Source organism: Tachypleus tridentatus, chromosome 12 (genome assembly GCF_004210375.1).
Source record: "Tachypleus tridentatus isolate NWPU-2018 chromosome 12, ASM421037v1, whole genome shotgun sequence".
Taxonomy (NCBI): Eukaryota; Metazoa; Arthropoda; class Merostomata; order Xiphosura; family Limulidae; genus Tachypleus; species Tachypleus tridentatus.
The window spans coordinates 18,648,148-18,675,068 of record NC_134836.1 but is presented as its reverse complement, the minus strand read 5'-3'; the positions used below and the strand labels follow the sequence as shown (position 1 = coordinate 18,675,068).

At 33.0% G+C, this 26,921-nt stretch overlaps 1 protein-coding gene across 4 annotated transcripts in view; it reads right to left on the bottom strand.

Annotated features, from left to right (window-relative positions):
- LOC143235053 (cAMP-dependent protein kinase type II regulatory subunit-like) overlaps positions 1-26,921 on the bottom strand; it is a 101,763-nt gene that overhangs the window by 25,891 nt on the left and 48,951 nt on the right. For 3 of the 4 annotated variants that reach the window (XM_076472812.1, XM_076472814.1, XM_076472815.1), the window contains exons 2-3: positions 1,197-1,229; positions 60-112 (exon numbers count right to left, since the gene is read on the bottom strand). In XM_076472812.1, coding sequence (XP_076328927.1) covers positions 60-112; positions 1,197-1,229 — 86 coding nt within the window. Of the gene's footprint in view, positions 1-59; positions 113-1,196; positions 1,230-5,887; positions 6,333-26,921 lie in introns of those variants that run through there. The other variant, XM_076472813.1, reaches the window with a different exon arrangement.

The following is a 26,921-nucleotide window of genomic DNA, read 5'->3' as shown; positions in this document are numbered from 1 at the left end:
ACATGTGTCAAAACATCTACAATGACTAACTGTAATAAGTATTTTCCTATTTCTCTTACCTTATCATTATCATCATCTTCATCTTCTTCTGGATCATAGTGTTCAGCAAAAACTGAAAAAGATAGAAAATTAGAGGAATATTGTACTTGGTAAAATAAAATGTAACTTTTATATTATGTATTAAAGTGAAGTATGTTGATGGAATTGAAAGTTTATAATATGAATTTTTGTAAGAATGTTTATTATGTTTATAGGAAAATAAAATGAAACTTGTAAGGAAAAAAAATGATACTGACAACAAATGTACATTTTGATGCATTTCACCATGAATTAAGAATAAAAAAATTCTCATTTTTGCACAAAAATTTTAAAAGTGTATTAACAAAACACTAGCCCATAATTTTAGTTTTCCAATAAATTTCTGTACCAAAGGTTAGTTTCAAATAAAAAGTGATGAGTTACATTTTAATAATGTATGTAATTAGGTTTTAAAATCACTATTCAAAGTTCATAATTAACATAAAATAAAAAAAAACTGATGTTTGTCAGAGGTACATTTTAATAATGTATGTAATTAGGTTTTAAAATCACTATTCAAAGTTCATAATTAACGTAAAATAAAAAAACTGATGTTTGTCAGAGGTATTTTTCTATTTCATACCTATGGCAGAGATACAGAAGTCATTTTCCATCATCCCTAATTTTGAATTACTAACCAGACAGAAAGTAGCCAGTAATAATATTAGGATTTTGAAAGAAATAGAACTACCATTTGTAATAGAAATTTGACATTCTGATCATAAGACCAGGAATGCTTATGGTTTAATAAGAATAACTCTCTTCCAGACTGTTTCATCCCAACTTAACCTCTAAAGACAGTCAATAAACAACATCTTACCACCCATGTTAAGGGACTAACAGTCACTCTTACAATGTGCCCCACAGCTTAAAGTGCTTGAAATATTTTATGGATATACTGAAGACTCAAATGTAGGTTAGTTGCTACAAAATCCAGAGCTTCACCACATATAAACATGGATTAAACAGTATTATAGACTATTCAACCCCAAATTAAGATGCAAGATAAAATGACATTATTTAACAATTAAGAAAAATTGATTATAAAGTATAGATGTGCATAATCAAATGTATTTCAGTTATCTTAACAAGATCCCATACATGTATTTTCATCTTACCTGATTTTCTTCTGGCAAATCTGTTTGGAGGTCCTGTAAAAAATCATACAGGTATACTAGGGATGAAAAAAACAGATAGGACACTCAAAACACATTTTATACACATCTTATTTCCCATAGCTGCTAATTATCAACTAGCATAAAGATTTAGCCCAGTTATCTATATGCATAACACAACAAATGTGATAGTATATGTAACATGTATTTCAAAATCTGGACAATCAAACACTGCTTCATATGTACACTAAAAAGATTAAACAAAAGAGTATTATATAACTTCAACAACTAAAATTTTAAGTTTATATTTTCATGTTACCCACAATGGTATATAGAACAAACATGTTACATTCTGAGTTCCCCTCTGCTGGGTGTTTAGAACAAACACATTACCATTTGAGTTCCTCTCTCACATCTAGGTATTTAGAATAAACACATTACACTGAATTTCTCTCCTGCAGCTATGTATTTAGAATAAACATATTACACTTAGTTCCTCTCTTGCAGCTAGGTATCTGGAATAAACACATTACACTTTGAGTTTCTCTCTTACAGCTAGGTATTTAGAATAAACACATTACACTTTTCAGTGCCTCACCTACAACTAGGTATTTGGAATAAACACATTATACTTTGAGTTCCTCTCATAGAGCTAGGTATTTACAATAAACATGTTATACTTTGAGTTCCCCTCTTACAGCTGTCTAAATAGTTGATACTGATTCTGACAAAACACTTTTGGTTGGTGAGATCACTTTTATAGAAATTAAAAGATTAATGTATACCATAACTTATTTCTTTATAAAATCAGCAAATGTCAATATAAATTTATATATAAAACAAGATAAAATATAATGTCTGCAGTCAAAGCTTAAGAAAAAACAAATGAATGACAACATAGCTGTCACAGAAGATTAGGGTAGGGTTGAATATTATGTGCCTTAACCTACAAAGTACTAACATCTACTATCACTCACCCTCTGTAGTCAGTTGCATTCACATTATGCACCCCTAAATATCACAAGGTTTTGAAAGTAACATAATAGTACCCTTTAAAAATTTATTACAAAGTAACACCAACTATAAACACTCACCTAAATAGATCAATAATAACTGAACACCATCCTCCTCCATTGCCAATCTCATTCATGTATTCACATTGTTTTTTGGATTATACTTTGTAGATAAAAATACTCACAACACTGTTTGGTGTTATGACTACACACTGTGCTTTAAATATTTTATTCCATTTGCCATTTATGAAATTTATAAAGCTGGAATTTGTTATGAGTATTGATTTGTTTTGAATTGAACACTAGATGTCTGGATCTTGCTTTATAAAATTTTCTGTCATTGTTATATGGTGCTGATTTTATCCCCTATATCTAACTGATGCAGTTTATAGTATTATATTAATTTTATTTACTTACAAAAAATTAAAAATTTTATAAAGACAAACAGGGATATATTGAACCTAGCTATAGTGATATAGAAAGTTTTAATGCTACAAAAAGTATGAAAGACAAAACTAAAAGTTACTTAAAATTAATTAAAAAATTAACCCCACTTTTGGAGATCACTGTAATTATGTACTCTGAGCCAAAGTAGAGATAAATTGTTTCAAGTTGTAACTAACTAGATTTTGTAGTTTTGATTTGATTATTTCAATACTTTTTGTAGCTTTAAAACTTTCTATATCACTATAATGAAGTCAATTATGTATATATCAATCCCTACTTATCTTAATAAAATTTTAATTTGTTTTATTATTCTTGTTTGTTTCACTTTATGTGCAATATTTTCAGTGCTAGATTATGACCTTCTGAGGCCGTAAGCTATGTCAAGTTAAAAGCCACATAATAAAAATATTGAAATGGAGTCAGTTTTTCATTTTTAAAAGTGGCTAAAAAAACTCCATATATTGTGAGGATCTAAGATGTAGCTTAGTTAGTTTATGCCTTAATTCGAAACTGTACATATTTGTGCTCCAGCAGTACCAAGGGTGGGGCACTTGTATGTATCTAATTTTAATCATCTAGATGTCCACCAGCCTACTCTTAGATGCAATCATATGCCCAAGGAAGTTAAAGTTGATGTTCTTAACTTGCTGTACATACAAATTTCATAAACCATTTCAGTATTCATTTTGAACAAAATGCAGTTCTTCTGTATAAGGTTCACAATTATTTTTTTTGTATGATTGTCTTAGATGAAAATTCATTGAAATAGTGAAATTTTGATTAATTCCATAAAAACACATACAGTGATTTAAGTGGCTTTATAAATACAATCAGCTTTATGTGTGTTTAGCTGACACTATAAAATATTCATCATTAACATCAGACATTTTAAAGGTGGTTTTATACAGGCAATTTTAATGGCTGCTACTTTCTTTCATGATAATCCCTACTATTAAGTAATACTATACTTAGTGATACATGTATATAAGTATGCTAACACTAGACAAGCAAATGCAATCTCCACCAAGTGTAAAGCTCTAAAATATGACCTCAAAACATTGAAAAATCATTATATTAAGTATCTTTTAATAAAGTATTTCTAACAATTAGATGGATAACACACATTATTGATTATGTGTCATGCTAAACATAAACAGGCAAGATTAACCACATCACAGTGGAAAAGGCACACTAAACATCCAACAAAGCTGAAATGTGATGGAACCAATAGGAAATTGTGCTTAGCACAGTTGCAATGAAGGCTCCAGTTTGTTTTTATTTTCTGGTATTAAAACAAACTATAAAGTAATACACTAACATATACTGAATAAAGTTGCTTACTGACACTACTGAGATTACATTTTGTCTTTTTACTGCAAAAGTATTATAGCATTATTTTTCAAATTTCTGATGTTCTTAACTTGCTGTACATACAAATTTGACTTGTAGTAATGAATGTCACAAGCCAAAATTCTTTTACGAATATGGTTAGCATTCCACCAACAGCACAATAACTGCCCAAGCACCTAAAACTTAAAATTATAAGAATTATTTGTACATTCTTGTATTTGGAAAATAGTAGTCACTATTCAATTTTACATAACTTTTTCTATAATGATTACATCTCAGTGCCTGTGTGTAAGGCTAAATGGTATACCATGAACGAGGTGAAAATGACTTTTAGAGTATACATGAATTTCCATCTTTGAAACTGCCTTTGGATTGAGACTCCACCCCACTACGTTACATTTTTTTTATTAATTTTCTTTAGTTTCTTTATTGAGTTTTCTATTACGTAGGTTTAAACTGTTTCGAAAAGGGGATGCTGATGTCTGACTTCCCCTCAATAGATTCAGCAAATAGATCCAAATAGATAGAACAAGATAACTGCACTTGTTCACAATGTTTTTCATAATATACATAAAACAAAGATACCTTATTAACCGTATCATAATGTTTTATTATATTTTCTGCCCTCTACCGACATATGCGTTATTCAAGCCATATAGAACTCGTATTATTTAAAAATGTACTTATATATATATACAACAATAGAAAATTGTACCTGCAATAACGTAAAAGTATTCCCTACAGCTACATAAACAGCTTAAAGGGAGTAGATGTCAAACTCGACGATAATAATTAGATGCACCTGCACAAGGTTACCGAAATGTTGTTTCAGGGCTAAATAAAACTAAAATTAAGATTAATAAATATTTACATTTCTTGTCTTTCAAGTTCATGCCTATGCTGTGTCATAGCCTACAGTGTATAATCCTTCTCGTGATTCATGGCAAGCACACGTTTTACTGACGTCACGACAGAACAAAATGAATCGTTAAGCGTCCCTTACGTGACGTCACTTTATTGTCTACTGAATGACTGTCAAACAACACACTGCTGTATGGTGATGCAAGTAGTTAAAATAGGTGAGCCCTCCAGGTGACTTTTAGTACCTTTTCGGGGAAATGACTTATAGCTTCCTTAGTCAAAATAATTTCATTACGTTATTATACTTAAAAACTACAACAAACAAACAAACTGAAAGACATTTTGTGATGGGCAAATATGACAAAAATTGAAGACAAACATTTTTACCAGTGAAACAAAAGATTTGATGTACCCGGTTTCATACCTTAAACATTATATGTGCACACAAAAGAAAATAGATGACACAAGGTTGTTGGGGCCGACTGGATATTAGTAATAATTGATTATGATGCTTTTCCCTAATGTAAATATGACTTTCTTAACATTAAAAAAAAAGACATAACGTCATGTATACATGGTTCATTCTCTTACGTTGAAATTCATTAGCTTTGCAACGCCCATAAAAGTGTGTGTGTGAGAGAGAGAGAGAGAGGAATGATAAAAATGAAAAATACACACCAGTTAAACAGTGATAAATAAAAGGAAGCATATTTGTCTTCGTTTCAGAATGGCCGTGCTAACGAATTTCAGTTATTTGGAAAAGAATGCTGTTATAAAGGATGTTGTACACAGCGAAGTGAATAAAATAGTTTTTTTATTATTCTTCACCATAACTGACCACGTTTTCTTGTCATGTAGATTGAACAAACTTCAACAATTCGAAATTTATATATATAAGCCTTTATATAGTTATTTTCAAACATATAACAACCTCTGTACTGTATACAGTCAAATACGAGACAAAAATCAAATGCATATTATTACGTGTAACTTACACGACAAAATAAAACAAATTACACCCACCATTTTTATACCGAGAGTTTTCAACGTCGAGGTACAATACCGTATTGCCCTCAGCTAAGTTCTCTTTAAAACCAGTACAGTGGGCCTCGTAATTCTTCTTCTTCCTTTTAAAACAGTTAATCATTCTGTACGAACTTGTACGGACAAATTACCGGTCCCTTTAACTCAAGTCCGCGGTGGTTGCTGTCAATACCTTCGCACAATAAGTAGATGCAAAAAACAAAATTGCATACACACACACACACTTTCAACAGCTTTCTTGATTTATCAAAAATAATTCTGAAGTTAACAACTGTTCACATTATTATATAAACATCTGATTTAACACAACTGTTGGAGCTCTGTTAACACTGATGACACAACAGTATTATTTATGTTATGCTATACTGTATTTATTCCCACACTGAAAGTAACTGCGTCAGAGAAGGTACAATCTCAGTGTGTCTCGCTGTACCTACGCGGGAATATTATCAAAAACTTGACCTCTAATACAGTGGTATACTATAGCACCGAAGCAGATTAGACAGGGTAACGCAATCCAAAAACACCTGAGAGTGAACTTTGAGAATTTATCTTTTTATCTATCGCTAAGTAAACGCCGAATATCATGCATCCAGATTATTTAAATCCGGTTTTCACTAACGCAGAACAAGAGTCACATTTTACAGCAACTTTCTGATAATAGCTACATGACACAGGTGAATCGAATAATGTGTGCATGTGTTTGTTTTAGAGCAAACCCACATTCGTCAATCTGTTGTGTTCAGCGCGAGGAGATGAACCATGGATGTTAGCGTTGCAAGTTCGTAGATTTATCGCTGTCCTATTGGAGTACAAATAGTGTATGTAATCTTGAATAACTACATTTCATGCACAAATTTATTCAATTTATCTGCAAGCCTTCAGATTCACAGTCCGAGCACATTAATATGAAACAAAAATATCCGTCTCCAATAGCGAGAAACGTTTGTCAATCTATCAATTTAAATTATTTCATGGACTTTAGATAGGTTAATTGGGTTGCAGTCTCAGGTTCACTTAGAGCCAGAGCTCTGAGCTACTTAGACTGCCCATCGCGAAAAAGAATTGTTGAGCATTTTAGTCATGCTAAGAGCCACTCAACAATAGCATACGTGTAAATCTATATTTTCATTCTTTAAGTTACATCACATTTTGCCCCCCCCCGTTAGTACAGCGGTAAGTCTACGGATTTACAACGCTAAAATCAGGGGTTCGATTCCCCTGGGTGGGCTCAGCAGATAGCTCGATGTGGCTTTACTACAAGTAAAAAAAAGTATACATTTAATATTTTGCGGCCTCTGACAAAATTTGTATTTGAATCAGAAATGAGAATGGCCTCTGACAAATTTATAGGCCTGACATGGCCAGGTGGGTTAAGGCGTTCGACTCGTAATCTGAGGGTCGCGGGTTCAAATCCCCGTCACACCAAACATGCTCGCCCTTTCAGCCGTGGGGGGCGTTATAATGATACGGTCAATCCCACTATTCGTTGATAAAAGAGTAGCCCAAGAATTTGGCAGTGGGTGGTGATGACTAGCTGCCTTCCCTCCAGTCTTACACTGCTAAATTAGGGACGGCTAGCGCAGATAGTCCTCGAGTAGTTTTACGCGAAATTCAAAAATTCAAAACAAACAAACGTCACATTTTGAAATGTGAATGATACTTCGATTACTTCCTAATAACTTAATGTAGAATGTCCTGCTTCGAAATAAAATTTGGCATTAACATTATTCATGCTTGTTCTCTTGTCATTTCAAAAGCGAATGCCGTAAACGGGAGAAAAACGATCGCCTAGGCAGATATCACGATTTGTTGTGTAGTTTGGTGTGACGGAGATTCGAACCCGCGGATTAAGAGTCGAGTGCCTTAACTACCTGGTCATGCCGGGCTTTACTATACAAACTAGAGTTATCGCAACCCTTTAGAACAAGTCAACATCCAGATTCCATCCATACACAAATAAGCCCTTTTACGATTTTTTTTTCTTTGAGTGTATGTATAGTGGTTGTAGTAAGATCTACTACTTTTATATTACTTGTCTTATCGAGTGCGTACAATGTTTTGCACATATAGATATACTTGGTTCAGCGTTACAGGGATTTGGGGTGTTTATATTTACAAGATCTACATATTTCTCTTTATAAATTAAAACTGCATGAGCTTATCGACTTAAAGTACTTATGGGGTGACTCGTTTCAAAACCTTTGCAAACAAAGGCTTTATCAAGATCAAACTTCAAGTCAGAGATGTTATTGGTGAATTTCGATCTCTGCTCCACCTGTTGGATAAAACATCATTTTATAAAAGTCTTCTCAGTTCTTGGAGTCAGTTGTACAAGAAATTTTAAAATTAATATCAGAATAAATTTATACTAACAAAACATTATTCCTAAAAAAAAGAAAACCGAACATTTTTTAAAATTATTTATGCACCAAATTACTTCTGGGTCCGCGACTGAGAGGGTTGCAAGACCCTCAACTACACGTTTCTTACTAAAAGACGATACCAAAATACGATCAGTATTGCAATTAATCACATTAAATACTGATGGTTTTAAACACATATTTCATATAACAGAGTGACCTCATTCAATTTCAATTGTCAGTGTTGAAACGGATTAAAATACAATTACCAATATCATATAGATATCTATAAACAATGAACAGGCATATAAAAAAATTGGTAATTTGAGGGTTACTGTCCCAGTTTACATGATATTAGCAGTGTTAGTTACAGATGATCTAAAGAATGTATGATAAGATATACACCAGAACGTTGCTTCATGTGATTTAATCTTATATAGACAGGAGGATTAAGATTGACGAACTGCAAGGTTATTATGTTTGGGACACATGATTACAAAATTTAGGGTAGGGTTAAAGCTTTAACTGAAGCTACCCTGTCCTGCAATATGTGTGTGAATCAAAGTGTATCTCGAAATTAGAGGATATGTAAAATAACAGTTTCTCAGGATTGAGTTGAAGTGCACGTGTAATGCGAGTTCTGTTTTGTTCCTGCTATCTTGCCATGCTCTTTATAACAGTTTTACAAAATAAATACTGTTGTCACTTTCAATACCATGGCATTCAATGAATATTAAACCTAATAGTGTTTAGCTTAAAAAGTTCTTAAACGGACAAAGATACGTTTCACAAAACTCGTTATTAATTTATAGATTGTGGATAACACAAACTAAAATGTAATTTGACCTGTAATAGACGTTTGGATATTATGCCAGAACGCGACAAAGTTGGCCAAAATTTCAAAGTAAATCATTATTATAACATCACCGCTAAGATGAACCTTTATAAAAAGCCGAACGAGTAGAACCTGAAAATAAATGCATTTCTATTAATACAATTGACTTTGTTAAAAATTGAGTTTTTGAACTGTGGCTTAAATGAGTATTAGGTTAAATCCATTAAGGCCATTTTGAGTTTTCAATGCATATAGAAAGATATTGAGAAATACTCACTATTTCAAACAAAGGGGTTTATGTTATATTAATGAAACAACTTTTATTTTACATATTGCCAATCCATGATAAAACAACACTTTAAAATTTTCATATTGAAGGAGCATAACACCTGCTTCTTCGTAAAACGATATTTTGCTTGATCAAGTAGTTTAAAAAAAAAGGTTACTCGAAATGACGAAGTAATTTCAAAGTTGATAGGATCCAAATAATAAACACTTGGTACGTAGTACGATTTCAAATAGTTTGAAACCGAGTTAAATAATTTGAACTTAGAAGTTAACTCAATGTCAGTATGTATCAAATCAAATTTATGATGTTTGCCAATAATATCAATATACAGTTTTCTTTCTTAGTAGAAATGTATTTTAATATACAAACAATAATACAATTTATAATAATGGTTATTACAAATAATGATTTACATTCAAAAGTTTTACAAATTTACAAACAATCTTGGGTCTTTTCTAATATCCTACAGATGGTTTATGATGAGCGAATTAATTTCGAGTTGAATAGGCGCAATTCACTTATCGGAAAGCTAGCTAGCTATTCGCTGATCATTTGTGATTTTTTTCACAGAAGTTATATAATGTCTTTGTAAAAATACTAACATCCGATGTTATTCCGCTGAAGTTAAACAATTTGATACGTTCGAAATCTATAAACGTGTCTTGCTCAAATATCTGAAGTTCCTGATTAAAAATCGTTCGTTAATCACAGTAATAGCTTTATGGGTATATAGCATACCAACTGAAGCAAACCAGCAACAGTCTCTTGGCGAGTTGTGTTGGTTAATTTTATAAGCTCGAGATGAGTATCTAGTAATTTCATCTAAGGTAACAATACTGACAATCATTAGTATTTGGATACACACAGTATACTATTGATTCTTACACTCGATAATTTTTTACAAATTCATTGAATAAGCGGGAGTTTCGCAACAAAGATTTAACAATGTAAGTTGCATGCATTTCTAAATATATATTTAACTGAAATATCGATTTTAAAATAAATATATAATACTAAATCCGTCACACATTAAACATAGAGACATTTAAGGTCATACCTGATATGTTTTTGTGTTGAAAAATTAATGTAAATGGAAAATGGGAAAACAATTAAAAGCATTACCAATCGTTGAACTTAAAACAACGAAAATATTAATGTTCCTCCGTATAACAACTCACAAATTAACACAAAAACTAAAATACAACACACCTCTAAAATTAGTAGCAAACCATTGAGTTATTGTATTATTTTTTTTAATGCAAATTTAGTTTTCTAATTCTAACACATTTTTTTATAAAAAGAACTTACGGTTAACTGAGTTCCATCATTTCATGTTTTTTAAAACACCAAGTGAATAAATATTTTTTCGAACAGGAAAACAGACACTAGTTACAGCTGTTTCTAAATCTTTGTAAATAAAAAAAGCTCAATAATACTAATACAAACGATTTTCACGAGACTACTTGAATATTTTTATTTTCGGAAATATGCGAACAAAGACAAAAAAAAATTTTGCATAAACCATGCTACATATTTCACATTATTTCAATACGACATTTATAGCAGGTTAAAGCAATACATTTACAATACAATAATATATGGATCGATCACTTTAACATGACAATAACACCGTGTTATTATTATTTAAAACGGTTCGGCGATATGTTAAGTATCATTAATTTCTTCTATTATTACAGTGAATATCAGAAGTATGACGACTCATAGTACAGATCCTCACTAAGTTTTGTATTATGTTTTCCTTAAACAAAATAAGAAAAAAAAAAGTTATTTCAAATCAATGAAACGTACAAACATTATTATTATTATAGCACCAAATTAATACATGCTTTCACTAACAATTAGCGTGGGTGTTTCATGTATCCATGACCTTTATATCGCTCATATGATTTGGTCACCCTGATCCTCTCTCGAGACTTTCAATGAGGTTATTTTACTAAAATATAGTAACTTCATGCTGCCACTACTGTTATTTTTTATTTAATTAAAGTACGTTTATTACCTTTAAAGAAAATCTGGCCTTTTCCTTCAATTATTTCATAAATATTAATTACTATTGTAATTTCAAGTTACTGTATGAAATTTCATCCAAAACTATCTTTACTTCAGTTTTTTATATTTTGTCAACATCTTTAATTGAGTAAATAACGATTTCAATAGGTGACGATGATTGAAACTAATTACTTATAAACGCCAAGTCCGTAAGCAGCTTACAAATTTATTCTTACTATATTATTGTGGCAGCAAACCGGAAGCTGACATAAATAAAGATTTACACTGCTGACATCAAATTTTTCACACGTGACATCCAAATAAAGTCACCAAAATACTCGAAGGTTGTCTTGTAAGAAGCTATATGAACTGTTATAATAACAAAGATGTACAAATATTCGTGCGAAGATAATTTAAAGTTTAGTAATCGAAGTAAATGACTATTTATTTTCTTTGACGTTTCTACGCGTTTAATGAAAACTACCATAAACATCGCGTTCAGCCTATCGCAAAATAGTAGGTACACGTATGTTTATAAATTAATTCATTGGTTATAAAATTGTTCTTCATACGCTATACTAAAACTTAATCTTTTGTATAAAACTAATTAAAAATTGTATCGATTTGTGCCATGTGCAACATGCATGTAATTTAGTTCTCATGAGCGTTCATCTTCGATGATTTATGAGATAATAGCTAGCTCATTATACCAAGAACCAGTTTCCATTTTTTTTAGCAGACCTTGTTTGGAAGGCAGATTCTAGTACTTTGTATTATGCTCTACAAGATGAGTTGACACGGCCCCGAAATTGGAGGTGGGGAGATGTTCTCTAGGTGTTGATGTGTCCCCGTAATGTGGGTGAACAATGTCTCCCAGATGCCATTATCCAAAATGACAGCCGCAGAGTCAAGATGTACATTAAAATAGAACCTTGACACCTACAGGCTTGGTTTTCTTCCCCGTATACGAGAATCTGTACTGACACTGAAGAACTTCACCACACCTGAAAACTATTATCGAAATGACAAGTTCCTCAAATTTATTGTTCAGTCAAATAGGAAAATCACCTTAGAAAACTAACATCCAAAATGTGCCAATATATTGGTTTTACCAACACTTCAACTTACTTGAGAGAATTATCAGTATATAATTTGTAATAGACTATATTAATATTTCAGGAATATAATGGAAGAACACTAATGTATATCGAAACAGATTATGACAAGTTCGAAAACCAAATAATAAACTGTTTAAACCAATACTCAAGAAACAACCTGACAAGGTGCGAAAAACGAAAAATGTCAGACTCGTCTAGATAGTCACAACGATGATTGTGTTTAAAAAAGGAAAGAAAATATTCAAAGGCATGGTAGGGTTTAAGTGTCTGGCTGAGATGTGTAAAGGACTGGACAAGTATAGAGGGAATTTTTTAAGACGATGATCAACTGGGTTCTTTTCTTTGTAAAATCTATAAAATGAAACTCGGAAACTGACGGACACCTGAATAATCAGTAGCTCGGGAAAAGGCAGCAGGGAAACAACATGAGTAAAGCAAAAAAGAAATTAATATTGCAGTAATTATATTTACCACCACCTTCTAGAAGATACAGATGCTCTCAATGGTTACTATTTGTGCACGTTATGTACGAAACCTGAAGACAGTAAACGTCCATGTAGAAAATAGATTAAGTTGTTGTTTATGAAGGAGAAAAAAATTATGGACAAAGTCAAAGTCTTCAAATCAAATATGAATAAATATAGAAAGTAATTCTTAACTTCATCAGGGAGTGTTCATGATCCAGTTGCCCGAAAAGCACGTTATGGTAGGAATATATAACATGTGAAAAATAGTCCTCTTATCAATTCCAACTTAAGGAGACTAAAAAAGTGGATATTTCAAAACCGTTCTTTAAGTGTTTACATGTATGTGAAATGTGTAGATTTCAGGATTCATATTTCAATGTACAAGCTACTTCGCGGTGGTCATTCTGAATACCGCAACCTAAAGATTACTATCCATCCAAATTGTAAAGACATTCCAGATAAAGTATTACAAGATAACTAACGTACTACAATTCAACTTCTAAACAAGTTCTACCAAAAAAAAAAAAGAACATAAAAGAGATAACGGGTTCTCAGAATAGTGAACCAACTATAAAGATTTTTGTTCTAGAAGAAGCGTGAACACAGATGGTAATATATTAAATGGAGTGGCAAAACTGTAGTAATTTTGGTCAGTAAACTTAATGTTCATTCCTAAATACAATATATGATCTTGGTTATGATAAAAGTAAGGAAGATTAGAAAACATTTTCGGTAAGAACTGAGCCAACATTTTCCTGAAGGAAAAACTAAATTTTTCTTGCACACTTCAAACCCGATTTCCTACCAATATCATATACGAATAATTGAGTATGTGCGGTTTTTATAAACCCACATAACCTATGCCAAGAGAATAATTTTGTTCAAATCCATAAATTCATAAATGCAGATGCATTTTTACCATCACAAACGTTAACGTATTAGTTTCTCTGACGCAATACTTACGTCAACGTATAACAGCGTGTCCCAAGAGCACATACATATTATGCAAGTACGAAAACTTGATTAAATACAGTATTGTACAGTTCCATTTGCATAAAAATTAACAGCTCATTGTATGAACCCAGTCAAAAAAATTCTAATAATCAGTAAACAATACACCACAGATAATTTCAAAACTAAGCAAACATTAATCAAAGAATAACAACAAAACTTAATATCTTGAATGTATATTAGTAATTTAGGTGTAGAAAAACCGTATGTATTCACGAAACTCTAACACAACTGTCCCGAGCCAAGCACGTGAAAAGCCCATTTTAAAATTTGAGACAAAAACACGCAAAAAAAACTAACAAAAATATATTATGAACATAAAATTATCAAGGCTTAATCGTGAGTTGATTTGTGGCTGAAGTAATGGCTACATATGTATTCTAAATTTCAGTCATTCAACAGACACCATCTTTAAATTTATAAAAAAACCTAACGGGTTCTAAGCAATTCCTTCTATTGCACATACTGTATTTAGACAAATTCACATTTAATTTTAAAACTACAGGCTACATAATACGAGGGCTGTTCAAAAAATACGCGGACTGTTTGAATTGCGCGGCTCCAGTTGGTTCCAGGGGAATCCGCTTGGTGTCGCTAGGTTCGCACAGATCAGCTGATTACGACGCCATTTCCCGATTGTAGATATCTTCATTTGTGTATTAGCTACGCGGTTTTAAGTGAAGTGCGATTTTTTCGTTTGGCAGATTTCAGAATAAATGACCTGAAGGAGCAACGACTCACTGTGAAATTTTGTGTTAAACTTGGAAACTCTGCGACTGAAACTTTTGCTATGCTTAACACGGCTTACGGTGATGTTGCTATGAAGCGTACGGCATATTTCAAGTGGCATGAACGTTTTAAGGATGGTCGACAGTCCATTGAAGATGATGAGCGTCCTGGACGTCCTTCCACGTCAACTGACGACCCACACGTCGACAAAATCAACACCCTGGTGCGGGCAAATCGACGTCTAACTGTCAGGGAGCTTGCTGAAGAGTGTGGGATATCAGTTGGATCTTGTTACGAGATTTTGACCGAAAAATTGAAGATGCACCGCATTGCTGCGAAATTTGTGCCTCAGAACTCGTGAGTTTTTGGCCAAACACTCGATCACTGTTCTTCCCCACTCCCCCTACTCACCTGACCTTGCTGCTTGAGATATTTTCTTGTTCCTCAAACTCAAAAGACCCTTGAAAGGAAGAAGATTTGAGACGATTCCCGAGATTAAGGCAAATGCGACGAAGGAGCTGGAGGACATTACGAAAGAAGCGTACCAGGACTGTTTCAACAAGTGGAAACACCGTTTGGATAAGTGTGTGGGTTGGGGAGGAGAGTACTTTGAAGGGGTCCCAGACCTGTAACTTCTAAATAAAGTACATTTTGTTTTAGGACGTCAGTCCGCGTATTTTTTGAACAGCCCTCGTATATTACAATGACTTACGGTATAATATGAAATGGATGAAGTGGCCCACTTCTTAAGTAGATATATTATAAAACCTACATTATTTATTTACGCGCATATATAACATACAGTATACACATACACACACGGGCTCTGCATGATTCTGGGCTTCTCAATAACCCTTGGTCACCCTAGCAACATGGTTTGCACCAAAAAGGCCAAATGCTGCCTCATGGCATCAAAACAATTTACTGGGGAAAGGTTTGCGCTGAAACCCCTGTTAGAGAGGTTAAACAGTTTATTCTACCAACATTTAAGAGACGATTGCTGTGGGAACGGGTGAGATTGTTAAGGGGCGACTACTGGGAAAACGGCTCAGGCTGTCGAGGGACAACGGCTGGAGAAACGGCTCAGGCTGTCGAGGGACAACGGCTGGGTAAACGGCTCAGGCTGTCGAGGGGCAACTGCTTGGTAAACGGCTCAGGCTGTCGAGGGGCAACTGCTGGGGAAATGGCTCAGATTGGTGGATGTCAAACTACTTGCACCTCCAATCCCTCTCAGACGGAACTGATGGGCATCGACCAAAGCTACGATTGGGATACCATGATCAGCAAATACACGGGAGCTTCAGAGAAGATGACTTATTTAGTCTCAACCTTACCAAAAAAACTGAAAGTTTTTACGAAAGTGAACCTCAGTTGCTCTTTGCTCTTGTGAAATGAAAAACGATCTTCATAAGAAAACTTGATCAGCAGTTCTGGACGCAATATATTTCAATAGTTCTCCGTAAGTTTTGTTTATTTGTTTGAGTTTTGCATAAAAAGCTACTCGCTAGTTATCACTGATTTAGTAGTGACAGATTAAAGGGAAGACATCTAGCGAAGAACACCCAACACTAAAACTTTGGCTACTCTTTACCAGTAAAACGCGGAATTGACCCTCACATTATAATGCCTCAACGGCTAAAAGTAAAAGCAAGCTACGTAAAGAAATTCGAGCCCACAATCCACAGCTTGTGAGTTGAGCGTTCTAATCACCAGATTTCTTTCGAGCTTACAGCTGCGGTGAGAATAAAGTTATGGAACTTCACAGCATTAACAACAGTCTGACATCTATAAGAGAAATATCACAAAACTCAAATGCTCTCACGGCCAAACTGTTCCTCGTTGTAACTTTTTGACACGTAAAAACGCCATTTCTTCAATATGAAGCCTTTTATTCATACTGAACAAACAGAAGTTTTGAAAGAGTAAAGTATATGAAATTTTAAAAGAAAAACAGAAAACTCGACAGTAACAAATCCTGTAGTCATGGCACAAAAATTTAGTCTTTCTATCTTATCCCGTGGTGTTGCCAGATACTGTGTTCTTCAACAAACGGAGTAGAACCCGCTGATAATGAGAGACAGGTTCGAGCGAAGAAGTATTGTAAAGGAAAAATGAATTATTTTTAATGGGACTGTTTCTTGAGAAAAAAAGTATACAATATAAGACAATATTTATTCTAGTTACAAACAATCGAAAATAAAGAATGTAATACGAAGGGCAGTGTCGTTACTGAGGGTTGAGAGTTCTGAAAATCTGCAGCGCTATCATACACAGTTCTACAATGTCATCCTTCTCAGAGTATCTACATTAATGACATCGTTGTTAGTCACTCTAATCGAAAAATAAGGAAAAACGAATCAAGATATCACTTGAACCTTCACTGGAATAAGGATTACTTATCACCTAACACACTGTTTTACTTTGCAGCATTTTTTACCACCAGAAAAAATTACCCAGAACAATATATAAATAAAGAGAAAGGAACTCAGCCACTTTCATTGACCAGGCTCTACATTTAAACCTACACCCATGGGTATACATAAACTTTCAAAAGGTTTACTAAATAGGAGTTACAAATCACATAATATGCCTGTAACACAAAATAGTTACATCATAGGGCAGGAACACTTTGCCAACAGATTGCGACTCAAGCGCTCTCTCTACCAGGGACAACTGCTGGGGAAACGGCTCAGATTGGTAGATGTCAAGCTACTTGCACCGCCAGTCTCTCTCAGATGGAATTGATGGGCATCGACCAAAGCTATGATTGGGATACCATGGTCAGCAAATACACGGGAGCCTCAGAGAAGAGGATTTATTTAGTCTCAGCTTTACTAAAAACTGAAAGTGTTTCAAGTTCATAATAATTTATTGTTTCATATTGTTTATTGTTTTATTTACAAATAAAATACAACTTTCTTTAATAATAAAATCTAACTCCCCCTTAAATCAAGCAATTATATAAGCAATTTTAATTTATTGTGACAATAACAAAGACAGAACTGCAAGTCTTTCATTAGAGTTGTACCATCTGTTGTAAAATCTAATACAGCAAGTCTTTCATTAGAGTTGTACCATCTGTTGTAAAATCTAATACAGCAAGTATTTCATTAGAGTTGTACCATCTGTTGTAAAATCTAATACAGCAAGTATTTCATTAGAGTTGTACCATCTGTTGTAAAATCTAATACAGCAAGTATTTCATTAGAGTTGTACCATCTGTTGTAAAATCTAATACAGCAAGTATTTCATTAGAGTTGTACCATCTGTTGTAAAATCTAATACAGCAAGTCTTTCATTAGAGTTGTACCATCTGTTGTAAAATCTAATACAGCAAGTATTTCATTAGAGTTGTACCATCTGTTGTAAAATCTAATACAAAATTTTGTTTACCAGAAAAATATTTACATACATAATCAAGTTCAACATATCTTCTAACGTCATGTTAAAGTTCATACCAACTTTATACGTTTTGTATACATTTGACATGCACTTTCAACTGACAAAAATCTTGATACTGCAGTACATATAGATAATGATACATAAAGAAAACACACATAGTTAACGACTTTCTCTTACAAACCATCATAACATTTTGATAATTTGATATACTTACGATCTGAGTTTGAGTCTCAGCACACATTTATATTAGATCTAGTTGGGCTTATAAAATATTCTGAGGTATTAATACTTCATTAAATATTAACTTATGGTGTTTCTAACATGAAAAGCATTTTTATTAATTTCTTAAACAGATGTTCAAATAAAACTTATGATTTGAGTTGGCTTATTACCTCTTTCATTCTGCAGAGGTGAACTACTGCTTACATATATTGTCAACGTGCGCTAAACAAGTTATATCCATTCTGTCAATCTTCCAGCTGCATAAACAGGTATTATAACACAACATAACACAAAAAATACTGAAATTGTTGTTGTGCTTCAAAAATGCAAATATCAGTACATTCTCAATAAATACGCCATTTTTATTGGTTATAAAACCACTAGCCTAAACAACAAGCACGACATCATAGAGAAGTTTATTTATTTTTTAATTTCGCGCAAAGCTACATGAAGGCTATCTGCACTAGACGTCCCTAATTTACCAGTGTAAGACAAGAGAAAAGGCAGGTAGTCATCACCGCCCACCTCCAACTCTTGGGTTACTCTTTTACCAATGAATAGTGGGATTGACCGTCACATTATAAAGTCACCACGACTAAAAGGGCAAGCATGTTTGGTGTGACGGGGATTCAAACATGCGACCCCCAGATTACGAGTCGAGCGCCTTAACCATCTGGCCATGCCGAGCCATTACGGAGAGAACACGATATCACTCTGTTCGTGTTTGTATTTTCCTTATTTTGTCTTTAAATTCATCTAGTGAATCTTATATACGTATTTACAAAAACCACATTTTAGTGTTTCACTTCCATAAAACATATACTAAAGACGCCCATTCATAAACACATCAATCTTGACTTTGTATATCTGTCATTCACAAATAGTGTTGTTTATCAAGATAATCTGTTTCTATAGGTGTGTGTGTGTGTGTGTGTGAAGAAAGATATCAAGTACAAACTAAATGCAATGGAAAATTTGTTTTGGAATGTGTGTGCGCACGCACACGTTTCTGGAGTTCATAATAATATTTATAACGAGCAAGATTCCCCATGGTCAAAGAAAACAATTTGTTACTTCGCCCTGCGTGCGATAATCCATTCTATGTAAAATATATGCAGAGACTGATCCCAGGGGCTACCACAGACACTGCATTATGTTTATTACCTAGAGCTGCACGTATGTGTGCTTCACGCTGACAGCAAATGGATGTTAGAAAATACTGTGGAAAGCTGAACGTACCAGTATAAATTCCTAACGCTATAAAATTCCTTGACAACTTCTATTTATATCGTAGCTGATTGAATTAAGTCTTGCAAGGTATCGGCAGCTAGAATGTAGAACACACGCACATACACACATTGCAGCTTTCTTTTCCACACAACAAATACAATATACCTTTGAAAATTCATTCTAGGAAGTTAAGGATTCACATAAGTGTTAGAAAATGGCGAAAAAAATATTTGTATATGCTTAGGCCTATTGAATGGGTACAAAACGTGTATAGTAATCAATGGTATAAAACAAGCATTGTTTTTTCATCGTTCAGTCCTCATTGTACTGAAAAGTCTAAGAAAGTATACATGCACGAGTTAATATAACATATTAAACTCCATAACTGCGCATACCCAAAATCAGGGTTGTACAGTGGTTGGGTAATGATGGCTTACATTTTAATAACCTGTTCAAAAGTTACTCTTATTATTTCTGAATAAAATCGACAAATTTTATATTCGATTTACGCGATTTATCCTACAATTTCAAAGTATAACTTCACAGTAATTAATAACAATAAGAAATCCAACGTGACGTTAAAAATTTTAGTCAATGGTATTTAGTGTTTAAGCACTATTTGAATGGTTGTGTCAATTTTACTAACTGAATACAGAAAAACATTAACGAAAATACTTGGAACTTGTCAGTGTAAACTATGTTAAAATACTTGGTTCAAGACTGATTTGACAATAAAGAACAGTTTGACTTTATAGATCGTTTGTTTTCAGAGTATAATATTCCACATATCTAATATCATTACTGTTGTCATGCCTACAGCTTGTGTAATATTAAGTTTTACTTCTAATAAACAATTAGTGTAAGATGCATTGTATTTGTTTGATGTTCATATATTTTAGTAAATCTAAATTTTAACATATTATTTCCATCAAAAATGAAATTGGCATCTGTTATACTACCGTTAGCGACTTGCGACAAAAATATTTATAATACAAGTTTGAACCTATAAAAGTACATAATATGAATATATTTTATTTATATAGGGCTTTGAGAATAATATGATTATAAAAGGAAAAAAATCACCCTCTTAGCTGTCATACATTTGCTTTTCTATTAATCAGGCTTTTCCTACTTTGAAGGTTTTCGTTTGTTCCTTCATCTACCAACTCTTCATCCATTTGAAGTTATTAACTTTTGGTCTAAGCACGTAGATCATAACTAATATACGTCCAGTAATGAATATGGCTAATTAAAATCTGCCGTTCTCATCCATATGTTTTTTGTTAAGCGTAAAGCTACACAATGGGTTATCTATCATTTCTCTCTTCTCACTGAAAACATTGAAACTAATCTTCAATGAAAGCTTTCATAATTGTCGCGGAGTCACCAGGAACCATTCTTAATTATAAAGATTAGAATGCACTCAGTGGGATATCCTCGTTGTTAGCAACATTTTTGGCTGTAATCCCAATAATAACTCAAGTTCCAACACCTCATATTTTGGTTAATATTATATTTATATACTAGATTAATAGTGCTAAATAATATTTATGATAAAATCGAGTAAATATATATGACTGATCTAAATCTAAGGTGCTCGAGCCTGATGAGTTGTTATTGGGCTTACGTAATAAACATTTGTAGTTAAGACAAAGCTACTAACACTTTCTGCTTCCGTCCCTAATTCTGAACTACTATTTAAAAGTGAGACAGTCCTCCAACAATATATCCATTGATTGAACGTCGCTCTTTATAACGCACCCTGATATTAAAGTGTAATATCCAAACCACCACCGAGACAACCCATTCCCCAATAATAATAAATATAAGTAATGATAAGTGATCTATTAAACACTAACCAATATCGTTAATGAAAATAACACAAAAAAATATGGTATACATTACTTAACACAAGCACCTGCTACATAAAAATGAATCAACATATTATTGAAAAAAATATATACATTTTTTTTCCGTAGGATTCCCTTTCTTCTACTTTCTAATAACTCTTTAATCAGATTATCAGTTAGTTCAACTTATAACGCTAAACTTGGCAGTATGCTACTGTTAAAAACATACGTAATGCATGTTCAGGCTTTCATTCGTTGTGCATCCTTTAAATTCCTTACAGTTCAGGTGCTGCTAAAAATCCTTAAACCTCGGTGAGTTTCAGACTACGAACACGATTACTTAGATCAGTTTCGATTCTGAATACGAGGTTTTCGTTAACCTTTATTTTACGCCCGCGATTAGCTTAATGGAAAGCTTTATTTTTAGTATTATCCTAGAGTGCGTTGATTTACTGAAAATATGGTAATATCAATTGTAGAGCACAGCCAAGTGATTAATAAGCGTTGACTAGCATAAATTAACTATGTATATTCATGAAAACTGCTTTTACCACACGTATAGGTCTTTACATAATATTACTTACGAATAGTCTGTGTGCGAATAATAGAACAAACGTTGAATTCCGTGGTTCTCCTATAACAATTACTTTCAAATACATTATATAGGGCAGATGATACCACATTCGGTAATCTATCAAAAGAAATATTTGCTTGTGTTTTGTTAAGCACAAAGTTACACACTGGGCTGTCTGTGCTCTACCCACCATGGGCATCGAAACCCGGTTTCAGCGGTGCGAGTTGTGACACCGAGGCTAGCAAAAAAATACATAATAGACTGTGTGTTCTCTATTCGCTGTGGTATCTAAACCCGATTTTTTGTGTTACAAACTCTCAGACATACTTCTGAGTCATCGGGAGGTAGAAGTACTGGACGTATAATATTCAAAACTAGATACAATTAAAGAAAAATTTCATGATGTCAGGAAAACAAGTTAGTTCAAGAGGTCTTAATAGGAAATGATAAAAACTCCATCATAACCAGAGTACTTTCGAAAAGTGCACCTTTCTTTTTCAGATGCTTCTGAAAACCAAAAAGTCATCTTTTGAAAGTGCTCGAGTTATAGGATTTTCATCATTTTATACAATGTTTGTTATGCTTTTACTTGGAACTTATTCATAAACAATTTTGATAAGATTTTGAGTGGAGTCAGTTCGTACATTGATAAATTCAAGCATACAAAAAAGTTCCAGAAATGTAATGCAAAAAACAATTTGAAACACGGATAGTAAATGAAAATCAAAGGAGCACAAACGTACAAACAAAATAAAATAATAATTTATCCAACACATTGTAAATGTGGAGCTTACTGTCTAGCTGCTCAGCCAAAGTCAAGATTGTAATTTTGAACTGACAGACTAGGGAAAAAGCAGCTAACTAAAACTATCCACCGACAATTCTTAGGCTACTCATAAAATAGTGAGATTTTACCGACAACTTATAACGTACCCATGGCCCTAAATGTAAATTTTTTTTTCTTTGAAATGATAAATTAAATGAAGGCAGCTACCGAATCAACACCACCTAATGCCAACACTGATCTACTCTTAATAGAATAGTGGGATATGAATATCACTCTAATAACTTACGAGAGTCCGAATTTTTGTTCTTAATTTTCTGAAGTAAAGGGACAAGAACAGAACATTATATCCACATTTGGCATATTAGCCATTGGGGTAAAAAGTGGGATACAAAACAAGTCTACACCAGATGCAAAGAAAAACAAGAATTATACATATCAGGTAGAAAAAAGGCAGGAATATAATTAAATTACTATACTGTTAAGTTAGATCATATTCCAGGTGCGGTACCCTATAATCCATAGATTACCCATTTCAGTGACTATTAGCAATAAACATTATAAGGATGAATAACCTCATCACTAACTTATCCAAGTTCAAGTTTTTGTACCAACTCCTAAAATACGTACGATCTCAATACATGAGGACGTGACACAGTAACAAGACTAAGCAAGTACAAGCTTATGGAACTTGCGTTGTAATATGCGACCTCTTCGAAGCTAGATTTGTTTATATTTAAGCACAAACTACACAACAGGCTATCTCTGCGCTGTCAATCACGGGTATTGAAACCTGATTTCCATTGTTGAAAGCAAATAAATTAATATACCTTAACAGCTTTCTTACGTTCGGGTTACGTAAACGTTTGTAACTATATGCAAAACACGTAAACAAACAATTTTCTGAATATACCTGAATAAATATATATTTGTTAATTATGAAAGGGTAAAATATATATCTCATAGTAAAAAAAAACATTTCCAGTTATAAATGCTTAAAACATCATTTAACCATAAAATTTCATTAGTTTAACATTGAATATGTTGTGTATTTGCACTATTGCAAGCATTTTTTTAACATCTTTATCCCCAATCGAACCAAAAAATAAAATTTATTCCTACGTATTTACATATTTCTCAAAAACAAGATCAAAATTGGTGAGATTTTCAAAAATTAACCGTAAATTACTTTACATATAAATCAGTAAAAAGGTAAATTTACTTTGTTGCTAACAGTTCAAGCTGAAGGCGTTTGTGGTTCTAAAATTTCACCGAACATTGATGTTATGAGGCAATATGTAACATTATCAAATGTTGTTCCCAAATACATTTCTGGTAGGTATATAATTTCATTTCGACAAATGTTCATGGGAAACAAGAGAGAATCGTCAACAGCCGCGGTACTTTAACCTCTTTTAGGTGGGATTAGAGTAAATTAATCCATGAGACTTTTTCCCCCTTTTTATCGGTAACAGCTTTTGTGCTCCAGCAATACCAAGTGGGGGGCGCAGGTATACTCCCATCTGATTTTACTACTTATCAGGATCTCTACTAAACTATCCTCAAATCGAATTTTTTTAAGCAAGAAAAGACTGAATTAATCTATGAGACCTTGGCCATGATAAAAAACATCAATCGAAAGGGTTTGACCTCCCGAGTCCAAAACTGTAATTATATCTCAAATCGGTCAAGAGAAAACGGAACTACTAGATGAAGGTTTGTGCTTGAAAGAGAAAAAAAACAACAACAACTGTGCCATTCTACGAGCTGCTATGCCGCGTCTAAAAAGTCATTTTTACTTCTAGAAAAAAAAAGTCTGAACCTTTAGACAAAACTGTAAAATGCCTAAAAACAACAACAACAAAAAACAACACGAGAATACATGTTAATGTACGATATCTCCAACTCGCAGAACGATAAAGAAAATAAACCGTTGAGCTATAGTAGAAATACATGCCGTAGAAAATCAACTGCTCAAATCCGTTGCTCAATAGCATTAACTTTCATGTGAAAGTACAAACATCTAACATATGTCTAAATAAGCGTGCAGTTCCTATTGAAAAATTTTAAATATGAGACTATTTTATTCATACTACACGTTTGTCTTAAGAAATATACTGTCTAAATTCTTCGACACTTATGGATTAAAAATGAGAAATGGTTTACCAAGTGATACAAGAGGCACCACGTTTCTCAAAACAGAAGTAGGCATGATTTTCTTCATTAGATGAGTTATAGTCATGATGCTTTGATGTGTGTTTAGATATCTCAAAGTTCGTAGAATAAAAATAATTTTCTAACATTCGAGGTATTATCAGGCTGGATTAATCTATAAGCTGGAAATCTTGGAGAACTTTCACAATTAGTTTATTTGCAAGAAATTAGAATCATTGTTCACTTAACTACAAAATATTTTTATTTGTTTCAATTCATTTTACACTAGGAAAATGGAGACGAAGTTGACTTTCTTTTTAATTAAGTGAAGTAAAGTTCACTTGTTTCTTTAAATTGTTGACTTATCCAGAATACATTTCTACTGGATTGGTTCCACACTGCACTTGTGAGAACGCGGTCACTTCTCTTTTCTGTAGCGTGTAAATTTTGTGTGTGTTTTCTTACAGCAAAGCCACATCGGGTTATTTGCTGAGACCACCGAGAGGAATCGAACCCTTGATTCTAGCATTGTAAATCCATAGAATTACCGTTATACCAGCGGGGGACAAATTCTACGTGTAAACGAAGATACTTGCCATCATGTCATATAGGGGGAATATGTTAAGTAATGTACTTTTGTCCGTGTTATCCGTGGTTTTTATAATTTTTAGAACATCAAACTATCGAACAAACGCAACACGCCGAATGAGTGTCACAAATCCATCCGGAAAGAAACCAACAAACAAAAAAATATTTTAATTTTGGTAAATGTCTTTCTAGTCTTTCAGAGTCTTTCTACCCATTAAAAGGTGCTTATTTTAAAAAATTTACATTCACCAAACTAACTAAACTTATGTTATTAGTATTATTTCGAAAAGCTTTGTTTGCATGTGCAGCTTATGTACTTCATGTGTAATTTGCTTTGCTGCTCAAAACGGTTCGTTTTTAACTGCTTTTCGTTTCACAATGTTAAAAGTTAAAAAAAAAAAGAATAAAGTAGTAACCGTACTTAGCCCCTTTCTAATCGAGCAGAGTTCATCTAGTTTTGAGTTCTTTGTTTTGATTTACTTCTCTAAGCGATTCTGTGATCGTTGGAGGTTTCCTAAACACCTATATGTAAACTGAGTCGAACTTCAATCCACATCAACCTGTCAAATCAAATATATGTGAAGTCATCCTTACAGTTCTACAACAAACTGTGCCGCTGGCATGACATCATGTCGCTTCATCGCATCATTAAAATCTTACGTTGATGCCAAAATACTTTTTTTTGAAATATGCCTCAGATGTAACACTAAAATTTCTTCTGAACGGACAACGAAAAATTCCATCGAAAGCAAAAAGAAAAAAAGTGGACCACTTCAATATTGGACCTATATTAAAATCCCTTTTCGAATCTTGAAAATTGTGGTTAAGAGTAAATATGATAATTTAAAATAAAATTTAAATTGAATTCATGTCAACATTTTGCTTTAATTTTTTTTTCATTGTACCAAAAAAGGATTTTTGAAGCCTATATGACTGCACAAGTTTTTTTCGTAAATATTCGAAAACTTGACAGTGTAGAAGGGCAAATATAATACTATTATTTACACTATGTAACAAAATTTTAACTTTTTCTTGTTCCTGTGCAGAAAGTGTTATTTCCCAATTGCTTATGCCTAAAGTAAATGCAAAAGACATTTTTCTCTTCAAATTTTGATTTTATGACGTGGGAGCGTATAATGAAAACGTGATGGGAGACTATATTTGGGGGCTGATACATAAAAGTGATTTACATTACAGTCGCAAATCTCGAAAAACTACTCACTCCTAAACATTTTTGTATAACTTTAGTACACATACATATAAATCTTGATTCATATGTTGTTTTATTCAGACTTTATGTAAATAAAAATGTGCAAGTTTGCCCGTTTTTACATAGAAACTAGGTTAATTTCTAAATTTCATTATCCAGGTCACAAAAGCAAAGTTT